General features: G+C 36.7%; 2 protein-coding genes across 2 annotated transcripts; both read right to left on the bottom strand.

The window, feature by feature from the left end:
- Nucleotides 1–2156: 2156 nt before the first annotated feature.
- Nucleotides 2157–9630, bottom strand: LOC138319006 (ATP-binding cassette sub-family C member 10-like). Its single transcript, XM_069261882.1, has 16 exons — nucleotides 9470–9630; nucleotides 8166–9260; nucleotides 7660–8050; nucleotides 7354–7532; nucleotides 6974–7225; nucleotides 6738–6836; nucleotides 6426–6615; nucleotides 6083–6310; nucleotides 5811–5925; nucleotides 5463–5655; nucleotides 5095–5310; nucleotides 4767–4894; nucleotides 4340–4509; nucleotides 3997–4154; nucleotides 3545–3798; nucleotides 2157–3317 (listed from the first exon to the last, which is right to left on the bottom strand). Exons 2-16 carry the CDS (start codon nucleotides 9249–9251, stop codon nucleotides 2819–2821), a joined length of 4158 nt encoding a protein of 1385 aa, XP_069117983.1. The 5' UTR covers nucleotides 9252–9260; nucleotides 9470–9630; the 3' UTR covers nucleotides 2157–2818.
- Nucleotides 9631–14217: 4587 nt separating this feature from the next.
- On the bottom strand, nucleotides 14218–16279 carry LOC138320083 (uncharacterized). The gene is made up of 2 exons (XM_069263159.1): nucleotides 15788–16279; nucleotides 14218–15352 (listed from the first exon to the last, which is right to left on the bottom strand). Exons 1-2 carry the CDS (start codon nucleotides 16263–16265, stop codon nucleotides 14508–14510), a joined length of 1323 nt encoding a protein of 440 aa, XP_069119260.1. The 5' UTR covers nucleotides 16266–16279; the 3' UTR covers nucleotides 14218–14507.
- Between the last annotated feature and the right edge of the window lie 209 nt (nucleotides 16280–16488).

The following is a 16488-nucleotide window of genomic DNA, read 5'->3' as shown; positions in this document are numbered from 1 at the left end:
AAGCGCTTCATTTTACCAAATCAAAACGATTACGTCACGTCTACTATAAGGCGGGTCAAATGGGATGTTGGTTGTGTTTCACAGACCTTTGCTATAGGGGATATTTGACCAGAAATAGAGGATATCTTTGAAGTAACAATTTTACCCAATTAACTATATCAACAAAGCAGCAATTGCACTATCGATGCGAGTTAAATGCTCAGTATAATCAATTAATGTGTCACAGTTTTTAGTGATAAAATAATAATGGGCTATACATATAAAAACAACGATCGGAAAAGAACATATAGAAGACATATATACCTTTTCTGTAACGTCTTCGTCTTCTGATATCTGGTTCCCTCTATCGTGTGTAATTAGTAACTTCATTGTCGTTAATTGTCCGATGAGGAGCACATGACGACATATCTCCTTGACCTTGAACGTTCTGTAGAGGGTCATTGTCTGTGTCGTTAATCTGTTGTAGCGTGGTGTGACGTAAGTGGAGATCACCTGAAGACCCCGGTAATACGATTAGTCATCTTCACCTAACATATCTAGGGTACTCAGTGTACCCAGTATTTCTTGAATGTTTATCCATTGAACTGGGACGTCATCTTGGTAGTTTACAAGATCAGTAAGCGCAGATGAACAGTATTAAAGCCTTTGTCTTTTTTATTCTGAATTTAACTGCGCGAGTATCTCCAGTGGCATAATACATATACATGTAACGATAAGAATGAGTATATAGTTTGAGACTGGAATCGTCGGTTATGCACGGCCTAGTTTTTTTATATAAAAGTGATATTCACAATTATGATGGCACACAAATGGTGAGGGTAAATGAAGGTTAAATTGATACAGCTGTTGAATAGACCAACAGTGTTTTAAGATAAGTCCTGTGGGAGATCACTTGTTGTTTTACTGTTATATACAAATACTAAGCATGCATGTAAACACAGCGGAAATCCGACACGTCCATTTTGGCATGAAAAGTCTTTTACGCAGCCTTGATTTCAGTCATGGTTATTTATAACGCTTTTACAACATACGCTTTTGATGAACGTAAAGGCAAATTAGACTTCTTTTACGTCCCTCTGTCTTGAATCGTAACCTCTATGAGGATCTTTTTGTATCATTAGATTTCAAATAAATACAATTTGTTATGTAAAACAATAAAGCAATTGGACCACATTGAATGGTAAAATAAACAGGCGCAACTTATCTATAGACAATGCACGAACATCAATAAGCTATTATCATAATGAATAATTAGAAAGGAATGTTGATATTGAATACCGAAAGATATAAATATCCTATTTAATCCATTTAAATGTCAATAAATCCAATATTTGTTATTACATTGTACATATATGTTGACAGGGATATTACTGTACGATGCAGTCGGATTGCACTGTAATGTAGGCAGCTTTATCAGCAGTTAGGTGGAGAAACTATAGGGCTCCCTAGGCACCGAAATGATTGACATAGATCTTTATTCTCACTACCGAGTCTCACAGAGGATCTGCTGACAACATTAAGGATCACTTTCAGGTGACATATCAACACTGACAACTTATACTACATCCACATCCAAACTTCTTTACCAAAAGATGAAATAGTTCGTAGAGCTGTCAGAATCATTTATGTATATAAAATAATTTCAGTTGGTGTACCTTAATTAAAAACATGTATATGAACTAGAGGAAGTATAAAGGTCATCAGAACGTGATATTGGAATAAGATATAAGGATCTGTATTTTGGTCATATTGTCAAAGCACACGTGTCATCACCTCACATATACACGACAGTACATTGGACACCTCCCTTAAATCATTCGCTGTCTATTCGATCTATAAAACACTCACCAAATAACAAACTAAGAAGTTATTTGAGATATCTGCAGTCGTCATGATTAATTCAGACTAGCTTAATACAGTGCATCGAGTTGAAATATCGCGGCATATACTCAACGTCTCTATTGCGAAAGTAAAGCATATTGAGATAATCTCTTATTCCGTATATCTAGTTCTATCATTAATGCCCAGAACAGAAAACACCACATGAAATTTTATGTACACTTGAACGCTAAAACGTTCAATGAAGAATGGTTGAAATTAATATTAGAGATCCTTCCTAAGAGATGTAAGGGATTTAAACTCAGTAAACGCCAAAATTGATCAAAAACATATATTTTTTATTAAACAAAACCAACGATCTGGTAATAAAACAGTTATATTGCATATTTTCAGCCTACCAGCTTACATATACACACTATTCATCCATTCCTTCCTACACTACAACATAAGGATTTCACCAACGTTTAACATTAAGGACAGTGCATACTTTCGTACAATTCATTTTACACAATGTAATGCGTTTTGTGATTAGGTGCAAATAACATTAAAATAGTTCAACAGTGTAACTTTATTCGCGTAAATGAAATATCGATGAAATAACTAAAGTCTTATTAGCTTGAATAGTTGTTTACTGGTGTATTCATACACTATGCAAACTTCAAATGAAAAAAAAGTATTGAGCACCAATGTATATGAATATGGACTGCAGTATATTGCATAATAATATAACATATTAATAATGCCATTCTAATTAATCTTAAATGGAAATCATACTTTTACTATTACTTTAAACATGAAACGTATACCAATAATACATCGTACGATTTATGCACAAACATAGTTCATGTAAAATGGTATATTTAATAGCATAATGGCAAGACCTTATTTAACATTGATGAACTTTATATGCATTGTGAAGTTGAGTATAACAAAGTGTTACATGATAAAACCATTGACAATACTCCATTCAAATCATTATCTATTCCGCAGATTGTTTTCCATGAACTAATTGGTAGAATTCTGAATGTGGGTTTTTGAGAAGATTGTCCGGAGAGTCCATTTCGGCCACTTGACCCTGGTCCATCACCAATACTCTGTTACTGTCCATTATGGTGTTGATACGGTGCGCAATGGTCAGTACCGTACTGTTGACGAACTCCTTACGGATCGTTTCTTGTATCAATTTGTCTGTCTCCAGATCTACACTGGCGGTAGCTTCATCAATACACAAAACCTTTGCCTTAGTGAGGAGTGCCCTAGCTAAGCACATGAGTTGTTTCTGACCTACAGAAAAATGACGCCCTTTCTCTCCCACTTCCCCCTCGAGTCCTCCCAACCTGTCGACAGGCACACGGAGATGACATCTGTCCAGAACAGCCCATAGTTCCTCGTCAGTATACGAGGAGGTGGGGTCAAGGTTCACTCTGACGGACCCGCTAAATAGGAATGGATCCTGAGGAATCACAGCCAGGTGGCGTCTGGAAAAATAAGTTTCAATATTTCATTCAATTGCAAAACAATGTTTATTTCTCACAAATATATAATTCATTAAAATGTATTATCCCGTTTTATATGCATTATATACGTTAATGCAACAAAGGTTAACCCTAAAGATGTTATGTTCTTAACAATATACATTCAAATGATGTGCCGTTAGTTGACAAATATATCAATAAAATAAACCCTTTTAAGGAGTGACAATTACCTGACATCCTTTAGATCCAGTTGTTGTATATCCACACCATCAATTGTGATATTTCCTGAGCTGATTTCTACTGTACGAAACAGTGTCTGGAAGAAGCTGGATTTCCCGGAGCCTGTCCGTCCCACAATTCCCACCTTTTCTGCCGGCCTTGTGCTGAACATGAGGCCTTTGAGGACGTTAGGTAATCCTTCGCGGTATTTCATGAAGACATTAGTATAGCTGATAACTCCCGCAGAAGGCCAAGCCGGGGACGACTGTAACATTAAACAAAAATATATTGAAATAAGATATTTCTGTTACTGAATTAACAAGATCTTTCATTTTGTAAGTCAACGTCCCTCTCAAACCTAATAATCTCACCAACATCATCATACTGATCTTTCTCTTCAATCCAACGAATCATATTACATATGTAAGGTTATTTCTCTCCGTATATCGTTATAATGACTCACCTCTGTTCCTTCCCATTGTTCGCTAGGCGTTTCCTCTATATACTGTTGGACTCTCTCTACACTGACCATTTGTTTCTCTGTTTCTGTGACACAGTTCACCATTCCGTTTAATAGTCCAGACAGAGAGAGGATATAGGATATGGCAAGTCCGACAACTCCTGAAATTAAAAATAATGTTTATAGATATAGAAATCGTTATTGTTTTCATTTCCATTTGTCTAACCAAGTATCTCTATCTGTATGTTACTTTGAATGTAATCTTTCCTATTTACAGAAAATATATGTTTATTTTACAACAAAGAACCACAGGGGAAAAATCAAATTTAATTTTAGATAATCATACCTGGATCGATGCCATACATATTGTGTTGAATTACAGCCAATGTAGCTATTCCAGTAACCATGACGATACCAAACATTTGAGTGCGGATCCAAAGCCACATTCCAAGATTATGGGATGTATAATGTGTCTTTAACCAGTTGCTCACGCGCATAATGTGCTGGTCTGTGAATCTGAAAAAATACAACAATGATATTAAAATAGTGATATATATTTAAGTATTCATTTTACAACATAGTAATTATATTACATTAAAATTAAGATAATTCAGTAGGTTTTTACAAAATAGTAATTATATAACATTAAAAGTAAAACTTTCGCTTGTTGTACATTATAGAAATTACATATCATTACTTTAGAAATTAATACAATCACTATTTGTAATCAATCAAAATCTGAACATTAGCACTTTAAACCAGTGGATACGTACCTCTCAGCTTCACGGAAAGCTCGAATAGTGACCAACCCAGACACTGTCTCCGAAAAGTGAGAGAAAATTGGTGAACGGTTAAGACTTGCAATTCGTCTGACTTCACGAGAGGTATGGCGATACTTTTCCTGAAAATGCATGAAGATACGTGATCAATACTGATCTTAAAATGGTTTAACATTTTAAAAATAAAAATTAAATTTGTCACTAACAAAGTCAAATTAACACGTGATATAACCATTGATGGTCAATTTCGTTTGTTTGAATGTTGAATTAAGAATTAACTGTATGACCAGATACTGATAATTGTGTCAAAGAGGTAATTTACCTGCAGCCGATGATAGATAGAGCCCATGGGTATGATGATAGCTATAAACCAAGGCATTCCGTAACAAACCATGGTTAGAGTACCAACAACGTCAGAAATCTGGCTCAGAACCACCATAACCATGTGACTGATCGAGTCGTCGATGGTTCCCATGTCTGATGAAAATCGGTTAAGTATCCGTCCAACAGGAGTGACGTCATAGAAGGACATTGGCGCCTAAAACAGAAGCGTGTTTATTAGAACCAAGATAAAAAGATGTCAAACTAAACTTGTTCGAGAATTAAAATATTGAAATATAAAATGGAACTCCAATAACAAAATAATTATCTTGTAGTTACAATTATATAATTGTATAGATAGTAACTTACTTTAAACATAGTGTTGAGTAGATTCCTATGCATTGTTCTAGCTATATTCATCCCACTGTAGGCAAACAGAATCTCCCTGGTAAGAGAGAAGAGGGAGTAGACAGCGGAGAGACACGCGTAGACCACCATGTAGTAGACAAGGCTTGTTTGTCTGACTGTATCAACCGGCATTGTGTCATAACGTTCGTGGAAACTGTAACAAAATTAATATGGTAATTTTTGAGGATGCATGAATATACTCTAGAGACATATTACAAATTAAAATATTTTATTTCAAATATAATTAATGTAAAATGGCAAAAGGCAATCTTTAAGTTTGTATAATTTCTTTTTAAAATCAGTACCTACCTGTTTGGTGTTGTCATGTTGTCATAGAAACATTGATATCCAGAGGAATTGACAACATCAGAGTTAGAGTTGGACACCCAGTGAGTCAGCCACCAGTCTTTCATAACCTCTGATACTGAAATAAATATCAAAGTCATCAATAAACAAAGTAATCATTAACCCCAATGTATCAATCCTATCATAAGATGCTCCAAATATTGAACATGGCGATATTGCAGAGGCTATTTTCATGTACTTCATTTTATGTTTTATTTCAACCGTGTCCAACTTACCTCGCATAAAGACGATGGACAGTATCATAGTCAGCGCAATCCATGTACTTATCGCTGCAAAGTAGGCTTTGTATACTCCGAACTTCACCTCTCCCGTTTCCTTGGTTTCATCTCCCAGTTTTCCGTCGTTTTCATTGTTGTCCTTTTGTTCTATATCCAGGCTTTCTTCTTTATCCGATGATTTACGCTCGGCAAATTTTACATCACTGAGTACCTCAGACGGGCGACCTAGTAAATGATATGGAAAATGGAATGTAAGAGATTTCATTTCACAAAAACATTGCAATCTTAACTCATATATCAGAAAGTAAATCGCAACAATTTTTTTTAATTTAAGACTCACCCATTTTGGATATTACTCCATCATCCATGACGATGACTAGATCGGCTTCTCCAAGGAAACTGGTGTGATGGGTACACAAAATTCTGGTTTTATTTTTCAATAATCCCATGATGCACTTGTCATACATATGTTGTGCCACGTGGGCGTCCACTGCTGCTAAGGGGTCGTCAAGGAGATACACATCCTTATCCTGGAAAGATAACATGAGGGTGTAAGAGGGGTAAGTAAGATATCTTGTGATAGAAAATTAAGCACTACAATTTACAAATTGTATTTTGTTCTGAAAATTAACCAATTACAATTTGAACATACCTGATATAGTGCCCTTGCTAACGCCAGCCTCGCCTTCTGACCTCCACTCAATGTAACACCGTTTTCACCAACTTCGGTTTTGTCGCCTGCCGGTAACATCTGCCAGTAAACGGGGAATAATTAAATCAAGTTTTATATCAACCTATTGTAATGCAATTATGTTAACATTATCACGACATAAACTGCGAAAAATACCAACAAAACAAACATAAGATACAAAAAATATGTATTAGAACCTCAATATCCTTCTTGAGAGAGGCAGCATCCAGAACAGCGGCGTATTTCTTTGCGTTGAAAGCACGACCAAATGTAACGTTATCTCTAACTGTGGCCTGTTGTATCCAGGGTTCCTGGTCCGTCAGAGCAAAGCCGTTTTGGAGGTTTGATACGGTGATGTTCCCTTCTTTTCTAGACATCTCTGCAAGAATGGCGTTCAGCAAGGAGCTTTTCCCTGAACCAACTTTGCCAATTACTCCTATGAACTGGCCCTGAAATGAAGCATACTTACGTTAATATATAGTATAAAGTATACCAAGAACACGTATTGTTTACGCGTTGGTATCATGGCTTTGCTTTAATCTTATCTCTCTATTCAGTCCCCTATAAAAAAACTCACCTGTTTTATATCCACAGAGATATCACGTAGACAAAGAGTTCCGGTTGTAGTGGTTGTCTCCCCTGAACTACTGGTAGACTCCTCTGTTGTTTCTGTTTTCTCGTTGCCGTCTTTCTTTTCACCTTCCCATGTAAACCTTCCTGTATTCACTGATATCACGTTTCCTGTTTCATCTGATTCTGTAACAAGTGATTTTAAATTAATGTTATAATTGTTTACTTAATCAGAAATCGGTCAGCGAAAATGCATTACAAATTTTCCTGATAACCTTATATAATGTTTTTCCCTTTGTTTGACGACACTTACCTTGCAATTTTGCGTAATAAGTTTTCAGGTCGATGTCCTTCAAGGCCACGAATTTCTCAATCCTTCCGAGGGAAATGACTGCTTCTGTTATGGCGTTGAAGACCCAAGGGAGATGGTTGAGTGAGCCTAAAAGTTTTAGGAACAGTGCCAGACTCGCAAACATTTTAGCGGCGGTCAGAGTATTGCCCATCATGGAATAAGCGCTGAATGTCAGGACAGTCATAAAGATAGGGGTCAAGGTCCACAAATATCCGGTGATAGCCCCAAGAATCTTTCTTTGCTTGATGATTTTTAACTCCGAGTCACGAAGCTTCTCAATCATCTTCTTGAAGTGGTCTTCCCACGTGTACAGCTTGATTATCTTTATTCCACCGAGCACCTCGTTCATCAACTGTAGGAGAAAATATTTTGAATCAAAGTAAAAGTAAATAAATTGAAATGCAAAAACATGCAAATAAATTTATAAAAAAGACGGAAATAATACAAATACATTTTTTATATCTTACCTTTGTTCTTTTGTCCTTTTCGTCCATCAACACCTTTCCGAGAGCTATCTGTTTCGTTGACATCATCTTGTTAATTGGGACGAGTACGAGAGCAACTACCAGTCCTCCCAGCATGGCGACCCCAACCAGTTGATACAGGATATACATACATATCATGGTCTCAAATGGCAGGCTCCAGAGAGCGTGAAAACAATGGCAGAAACCCATCATTCGGTCGGTATCAGTTCCAAGGAAATTCACAATCTCGCCAGTGCTGAATTTTGATAACGATACTGTGCTGATCTGTAAGGCTTTCTTATAAATGGATGTCATTATTGAAATTCTTACTCTGAAAAAGGTATGCATGCGAATGAAGTGGAATCTACTGTCTAGAAGAGCTTTTCCGAAGCCTGATAAAAACAATAAGAAGGCATAGCGATATCCGATGTGTGACGGTTCATCTCCATTTTCGAAAAATGATATCAATAAACCAAGAGATATTGGACCTGTTACATTAACAAATTCACCAATCAACTCTAGAATTCCACAATACACAAAGAATTCCATTGCATAAGCTTTGAATAACGCCTGAAGTAATGTGGTCTTTGTCTTCTTAGTTCTGAGATCATCGTCTGGTTGGAACCGTTTTGAGAACGCCTCCTGTACTTTCTTCACGTCCAGACTTTTCGGTAAGTGAAACATGTCCTCAGATGACAGACTGGCCGCTTTATGTCCTTTGTTCAGTATAGGATGTACCCAGTGATATGTCACCCTGGACAACAGGGACACTTCGTCCTCATTTACCGGGTAAGTAGCAAGGTCCGGCTTTTGTTTCTGTGATTCTTTTGGATCCTCGTCTTGATTTTCAGTTGACCACCTTTTTGAAAATCTATAGATGATGAACAGACTGATAAGAGCCAACAAGATATTGACTATGGTAGATGTTTCAAAGTGAAATGGATCTTGTGTATCGATCATCTCCGGATCTACGGGATTGTAACTGTGTAACTCTGTAATGGGTCCATTGATGTCCTTGTGGAATGTGAAGTTATCACCCATCTCAATATTTTCCTTGATACTCAAAGTGCTCCAAAACGAATATTCCATAGTCGTTACCTGGAAATATATTTCATCGTTATAATGCAAATGCCTCAAATAATGATATTTAAGGAAAAAGCTAAAAATTAGTTATTAATGAATGAAATTGATAAAATACTAATGATAACTTTATTACATACTTTTAGTGTAAAGTCCCAATGTTAATATTGGCTGGCTTTTTAATATCAATATATGTACATGTATATTATTATTATATATGTACTTACGTAGGTATTTCGTGCTGCTAATTCTTGTTTCTTTCTCGTGTTGAAGGCTAATAGATGTTTCTTGGTCTACACCAGCCAAGCTGAATGACCCAACTTCTGTAATTGTCCATTTTATATACCATTTTCTGGCAGAAATTCCGGATTTCAACACGCGGTTTGATTTACCTGGGTATGGAATAAGGGGAATTTATTTCCTCTATAAATAGATACTGTACTACTCTAGCTCGTACGTAGTGTCTGTGTGACGTAGTTACTGTACCTTTAAATAGATTGTCCACCAGATCGACCTATAGGTATATCAATGGAGATTTAAAACCGCGTGGACTGGGGACATGGTTACTGTTTACATGTGTTATTAGAAACTGCTGCTCCCGATACACATTACAAACGAAGCTTTCCTCGGTATTTCCCAGGGAAAGGTTAATGAAATGAAATTGTGAATAATCTTATGTAAAAAGCTGAGTGTAATATTTGATTTGATATGAGATTTCGAAGGTGTGATTCCTAACCCTAAGCTATTGTACATATTTCAAAAGCTCATTCATCCGTATGGCAACCTTATAAAAGCACTTATATTAGTTATAATAATAATTTACAAGGTAAACTGTTACGGCAAATGCTACGACATTTTCACCAATGGGTTCCTGCATATTTACTGGACGTATAAATATACTTATTTTTGTGTGTTTGTTTGTTGGTTTTGTAAATCTGGACAGTTACTTGCTGTTCAAGTGTTTATTCATTTAACTTGAATGAATTAGATATATTTATCAGGAATATAGTTTTATTCAACCACGGACCTATTAAATGATATACTGATATTTGTTTAACCGGGCGAAAAACGAGTGTAACATTTTGTTCAAACCACGTTCTGGAGGATATCTGACGTTTTTCAGCTGTGCATACTACATTGATCAACTGTATGATTATTATCATAATTAAATGCAATCCAACCTATCGTACGTTGTACACCTATATAGATCTGATGAGGTGTGTATAGCTTGTTGTTGTTACCCATATCGGTCATCGGGAATCACATGGAAAACCCGGGGAAAGTAATCTATTATATCCCAACGTCATTAACGGGGCCAAGTGGAGCTTCATTATATACCTGCTTAAAGTGGCATTAAACTACAATAGACGTGGGTAGAACGGTCGGCTATCGCGTCATCCTGGTATTAATTTGGTTTAGGATTTAAACGGATTAAAAATCTGAATGAATATCATTGCTTTATCTAATGCTAAATTTGTTGCGTTTGTCCAAACAAACAAGAAATTATAGAAAGTGTTTTGCAAAGTTTTATATAACAACTGCATATTATTAAGATTTACGTTAGAGTGAATTGGTAAACCTTTTGTATCGTGTACGTGAGTACTTAATGCATGTATATATGGAGTATACTTAAATCTTAAATCTGTGATATCTGTTCAATAGACATTTCCCTGCGAAGTTGAATGTACATGTATTCCGTGTACAGATACAAAATAAACAAACTTAATTTTCGCATAGATAACAATATACTGAATTTCCTAACCGACAAGCAGTCAGCATAAGAATCATACTAGCCTTAACATAGCCAGCGGTAGCATTATACTAGCCTTAACATAGCCAGCGGTAGCGTCATACTAGCCTTAACATAGCCAGCGGTAGCATCATACTAGCCTTAACATAGCCAGCGGTAGCATCATACTAGCCTTAACATAGCCAGCGGTAGCGTCATACTAGCCTTAACATAGCCAGCGGTAGCGTCATACTAGCCTTAACATAGCCAGCGGTAGCGTCATACTAGCCTTAACATAGCCAGCGGTAGCATCATACTAGCCTTAACATAGCCAGCGGTACGTCCTTAACAGCCAGGGTCATATAGCCTTAACATAGCCAGCGTAGCCATACTAGCCTTAACATAGCCAGCGGTAGCTCATACTAGCCTTAACATAGCCAGCGGTAGCTCAACTAGCCTTAACATAGCCAGCGGTAGCTCATACTGGCCTTAACATAGCCAGCGGTAGCACATACTAGCCTTAACATAGCCGCGGTAGCCCAGCCTTAACATAGCAGCGGTAGCTTGTGTAATATGTCGACATAACATAGCCAGCGGTAGCGTCATACTAGCCTTACATAGCCAGCGGTAGCGTCATACTAGCCTTAACATAGCCAGCGGTAGCGTCATACTAGCCTTAACATAGCCAGCGGTAGCGTCATACTAGCCTTAACATAGCCAGCGGTAGCATCATACTAGCCTTAACATAGCCAGCGGTAGCATCATACTAGCCTTAACATAGCCAGCGGTAGCATCATACTAGCCTTAACATAGCCAGCGGTAGCATCTTACTAGCCTTAACATAGCCAGCGGTAGCATCATACTAGCCTTAACATAGCCAGCGGTAGCATCATACTAGCCTTCAATGAAAACGGTATTAAACTATAGTATATCAGCTTTCATAGTTATGTATGTAGTTTGAAACTAGTTTTTTTACTAGGCAAATTATGAATTATTGAGAGAGTCTAAATCGCTTATATTTAGTGATATTAATTTAAGTATACAGTACTGTACTTCCACTGGCAATAAGAATCAATTCAGATTGAAAATTGTGTCAATCTGATATTTTATCATATCCGGCCATATCTTAACCGTCGACACTTACAAGCCTCTTTTGTATTGTCCTTGCATATTTGGATCATACTTAATTTATGTAATGGATCATTGATATCCTTACACTTTCAATTTGATTCAATTTAATTTAATTTAACTTAAGGGGTATTTAGACATCGTCGATGTAATTTAGAACAAACTAGCCCACCAGGTAACTGTCAATGAATGGGTGGTATTAGCGTGACTCATCAATGATCAGTGCCATGGACTTTGAAGGGGTTTACCTGGAGAAACCAGAGGAATTATCACTATCAAGGACATGTCATTCAGTAAAGTATTAACACTAGACCAGTGGAGAGTAAACATTCGTGGGGGTTTAAAATATGTAGACTGGTCAATATCGCCTTTTCATATCAAAACGATCTCCTACTGTCCATGTTCAATCACAGGTAACTTGATTTGATCTGTATTACGATGAACAATATACTTTTAAAGTGAATAGTCGGGCAAAGAAATCCAGTCTAAATGCGTTCATTGGCCTTCCAAAAGTTCTCACATATTAATACGACGGCCAAGTTCTGCTTAGTTTCGCAGTTCTGACCATTAAAGTAAAGAAAAGTTGAAAGCATTGAAAGCGAGGCTCCGTGGAAATGTAACCACGGACATAGTGAGCCGGGAGGACGTTTTAGAATTTCCATACTTTAAATTAATTTCTTCGTACGCAGACAGATTTTGACGAGATATTTTATTTTTCCATTTCATAAGAAATTATACTGGATACATTCACACCATTTTTACCGGCTTTCGCCATCCTTGCCCGACTGTTCACTTTAATAATGCATAACTGTAAGTCTTTTATTCAAACACATCAGCGTATTCTATACTTTTTTTCTAAAATAAATTGCATCCTCTACTGTATTGGTAAGACAATGGAAGAGATTAAGGAAATCTTTCACACTTTTGGGGAGAGACAGGAGAATCCCATCCCTTATGTTGTTAAACACTCGACTTTTTTGTTGACAAGTCTGACAACTTTAGAATCTTATGCCGACGGTTGAGATCTGGTGAATCGGGTGAAATTCCTTATTTCTTACTTGGTTTCCTACACGAATTGTCATCGTCATTGCATTCGTGATGTCATGCTACTTTTTACCGTGACATCATACATTTGTTGAGAAAGTGCCAGGATTTCATGTAACTATTCTTTACCCTAGAGTGCGTTAGAAACATCTCACAATGCAGATATCCCTGTCTGGAGTTTGAGGTAATTACCCTGTAAACAAAATGTCCACATCTATTTTAATGCTGACCCTGGTACTTGTTATTTGACTAAAGTGGCTTTCGGCTATGTTTTGTATGATAAAAGGTAATTTTTAAGTATGACAGAAATTAATTATGTACAGAAAATTCTTATCTGATCATTTAATTGTTACTACTCACAGTAGTAATGGGCAAAATGACAGGCGTAAGGAAAACCGCCTTAGTAAACATCCTCGCGACAATGAAGCTGGTCAGAATTCTTAAACAATACGATATTGGGCGCTTATTTTATTTTAGCGCCTTTCATGCAAGTAGAGAATATGATAGCGTTAATTGCTTTAAATTTGTGAAAACGTATTCAAAATAAGTAAATAACAGTATAGTTCATCATTCACAGGAAAGCGAAATAATGACATTACTGAATACAATAGTAAGTAATATTATGATATAAACATATGGGTGTCCAGCCATTAATTTCAAATATGAAAGCAAATACTGATTTCTTTCGCTTCAGTAGCAAATACTCATTTTCATGTGATAAGTTATCGAACCGAATTGCAGAAAAATAGTGTGTGTTAAATACCGTTTTACAGAAAATATAACAACAAGTAATCGTAACCTTTTTGTGATATTTGAAAAAAAAATATAATATAGAGCACGACTGAATTGATTCCTTGACAAATCTATGCTATTTTACAGAGTGTTATATCATGACAGACGTTTTCGAACTGTCATTTAAAAACGTGTGTTTTACCCGCGTTTGTTGTTTGTGCGATTATCTAGCAACGACTTATCGATTCCTTCGTTAATCGAAATCGATTGTCATTATAAACAATTTCTATTTTAGATGAATCTCATAAGGAAGTATTATTCAAGACGCACTACACAAGTTACAACATAATACAGGTTATCAGGTTGATAACAAAACGACCTTTTAATAATTAACATATATCTATCGACTACTATTCAGTGGATTTACCTATTAATTCCAGATACACATATATTTTATCTACCTAAAATATGTAATTGTTATCACGTGTAAAAAGTGCGATGACATTTTTTATCATGTCTTAATTCCAAATATCCATCAGTGAAGAAATGTTCTTTGTAATAACGTCATTTTCCTGGTTCTTGAATATAAAGTGTGTCACCCAACACATGTATTTTCTTACCTGTACACATAGCTACCCTCCTAATGTGAACACATATATCATGACGTCACTGTTGTGAAATGGTGACCTGTATTTTCTAACTTGTGCTACAAGTACGTCCCCATATATTGCTAACGAAAGAATCCGATGTTTCCTCTTGACCTCTATGACGGTACCCAGTGCTTCACAATTAGGTCCATACTTCTTTACTCGGAACTTCTCAGATTCATCAACGATGTAAAGAATGCCGTCAACACTGACTGATCCTGCCGCTGCTTTTGTGACGTTCGGTGGTGAACACAGGGGCCCATTCCAAAAGTCGATCACCATGGTCCCATTCAAACCCATATCATTCATGGGTGGGGTATCCAGTAAAATATGATCTGCTCCTGCTTCGGAGTGAAATATGGAAATCTTTCCTTGGTGGAACGTGGAGAAATTACTGAGCCGTGTGCCGTTAACGTCGTACATGAACAAATACGGGCTACACCCGACGAATATCACATCATTCACGACCACCATAGGACTGCAACAGGGAAGGGTCCAATAATAAAACTCATCGAAAAACTCAACCAACGTCTTTACCATCATTCTCCGCAAGTCCACCTCAGCAATCATATAATTCCCGTCAAGATTATTCATACGTACAAATACTATGAATCCCCGGGAGTGTGTTATATGTCTTGGTTTTAGTGGTAAGACACTCAGTTTTCTCAGTAAGACACCCTGCATGCTGAAAAGTCGTATTTCATAATTGTCTGCGTCAGAGACTGCGATAGAACCATCTGGGAGAACTGCCATGTAAGTGAACAAGCACCGGAAGTGGTTTTGGCATAAGTTAAATTGACTTGTCCTGTACACACCCTGTTCCCAAGAATCTGAAATTAATATTACAGCATTATCTTTTAAAAAGGTATTCTATGGCCAAATACTTACATGCCATACACATAATTATCTCCTTACAGATTTTAGAGCAGTTTGATAGAATATGTACACTTCCCACTTTCTAACAAATGTGGGATACAAAAATACACTTCCATACGAGTAGCATTTCGAGTTCACTAGACATTGCTTGGAATGGCATGCCATCTTTGGAGAAGAATAAGAATGGTTCGACTTGTAATTGATTATAATTATTCTGCCTTATGATATATGTTGTAAATATGCTCCAAACTATACATCTTTACTACTCTCTTAGAATCGTTCAAGATCACTTTAAATGAGGAATGTTTGGAATATTCATATATAAGCTTTAATTATGAAGCATTTTGATTGAAAGTTATTTGTATATTTTTTCAAGCAAATGCTCTTACCTCGCCTGTATCCTCTTATGGGACCTCTTGGTTCCCGCCATTGTTCAGGGTTTTCATATTCATTTCTTAATGACTGCCGGAAAACACATGGTGCTATAACATGAACGTGTTGACCTTCCTGTGGAGTGTCATCTGCAATGTCATCAATATGTCGTAACGTTATCTGACGGAGATTCACATCAACAATCGATGTGTTGTTCAACCCGTCTAGAAGGTTTCGGTATTGTGAGAGTTCATCTTCGACCAACGTGCCCAGGCTATCCAGAGTATGTAAGATATTCTGTACTCCAATCTCGTGGCCAGAAGCTTCGGGATGACCATCAATCAGGTCAGAAATCGCCGTTAAGCAATCTGCAAGTTCATCCAACTTCTGATTCTTTGCTAGAACAAATTCGGAATTTTCTTCTCCACTTACTGTTGTTAGCATGACGGAATCGAGGAAAAGGATAATAATAGCTAAAACTTGCATGATGTACATCCCATTCGCCCTGACTGCCGTTGTTATGTAATCTGTGATATTGTGTGGACCTATTGGTATACGAAATTATAATTAGGAGGTTGGTGTGTGTATAATGTATATAAACAAAATTATACAGACAGACATTTGTTTATTGTCTGTTGTCAACACAGGCAAGACATTTGTAACACAGCTGGCAACTTAGGTCTACATGATTTCTGCTTATGTCTATACTAATTCGGTT

This window comes from Argopecten irradians, chromosome 3 (assembly GCF_041381155.1).
Source record: "Argopecten irradians isolate NY chromosome 3, Ai_NY, whole genome shotgun sequence".
NCBI lineage: Eukaryota > Metazoa > Mollusca > Bivalvia > Pectinida > Pectinidae > Argopecten > Argopecten irradians.
Note: the sequence above shows the minus strand (reverse complement) of the source record. Positions and strands in the feature narration are given on the sequence as shown.